The sequence below is a fragment of the Penaeus monodon genome, chromosome 15, assembly GCF_015228065.2.
Source record: "Penaeus monodon isolate SGIC_2016 chromosome 15, NSTDA_Pmon_1, whole genome shotgun sequence".
Taxonomy (NCBI): Eukaryota; Metazoa; Arthropoda; class Malacostraca; order Decapoda; family Penaeidae; genus Penaeus; species Penaeus monodon.
The window spans coordinates 4,539,562-4,539,917 of record NC_051400.1 but is presented as its reverse complement, the minus strand read 5'-3'; the positions used below and the strand labels follow the sequence as shown (position 1 = coordinate 4,539,917).

At 50.0% G+C, this 356-nt stretch overlaps 1 protein-coding gene across 1 annotated transcript in view; it reads right to left on the bottom strand.

Moving 5' to 3' along the window:
• Positions 1 to 356, bottom strand: part of LOC119581700 (ankyrin-2-like) — a gene marked incomplete at its 5' end in the record, with an annotated part of 102,055 nt that overhangs the window by 58,607 nt on the left and 43,092 nt on the right. The window contains 1 exon segment of the mRNA XM_037929821.1: positions 2 to 299. Coding sequence (XP_037785749.1) covers positions 2 to 299 — 298 coding nt within the window.

Genomic DNA, 356 nt, shown 5'->3' with positions numbered 1-356 from the left:
AACAAAGAGCTCTTGCTGCTCTAGGGTCTTGTCCTCTCGGTCATCCGTCATACAGAACACCCGCACTCTTGCCTCCTCCAGCTGATGTCTCTTGCTGAAGACTACAAACTTAGCCATAAATGGTACATGGATGGCCTCCCTATATAGCTCAGTGGCCATTTTGGTGGCCTCAGGTATGTTACTACAATCCATGAGCCAAAAGCGGGCGGAGACAGTGGTGGTGAAGCTGACGCAATCGTTGACAAAAGTGAGAGGTGTTGAGCCCGTCACGTCCTCCCACTGAGCGCGGGTTGTTCCGCCTGTAAATGCCTCTTGTTAGTGACCTCAAACTCCGATGCATAACATTTACAAATATC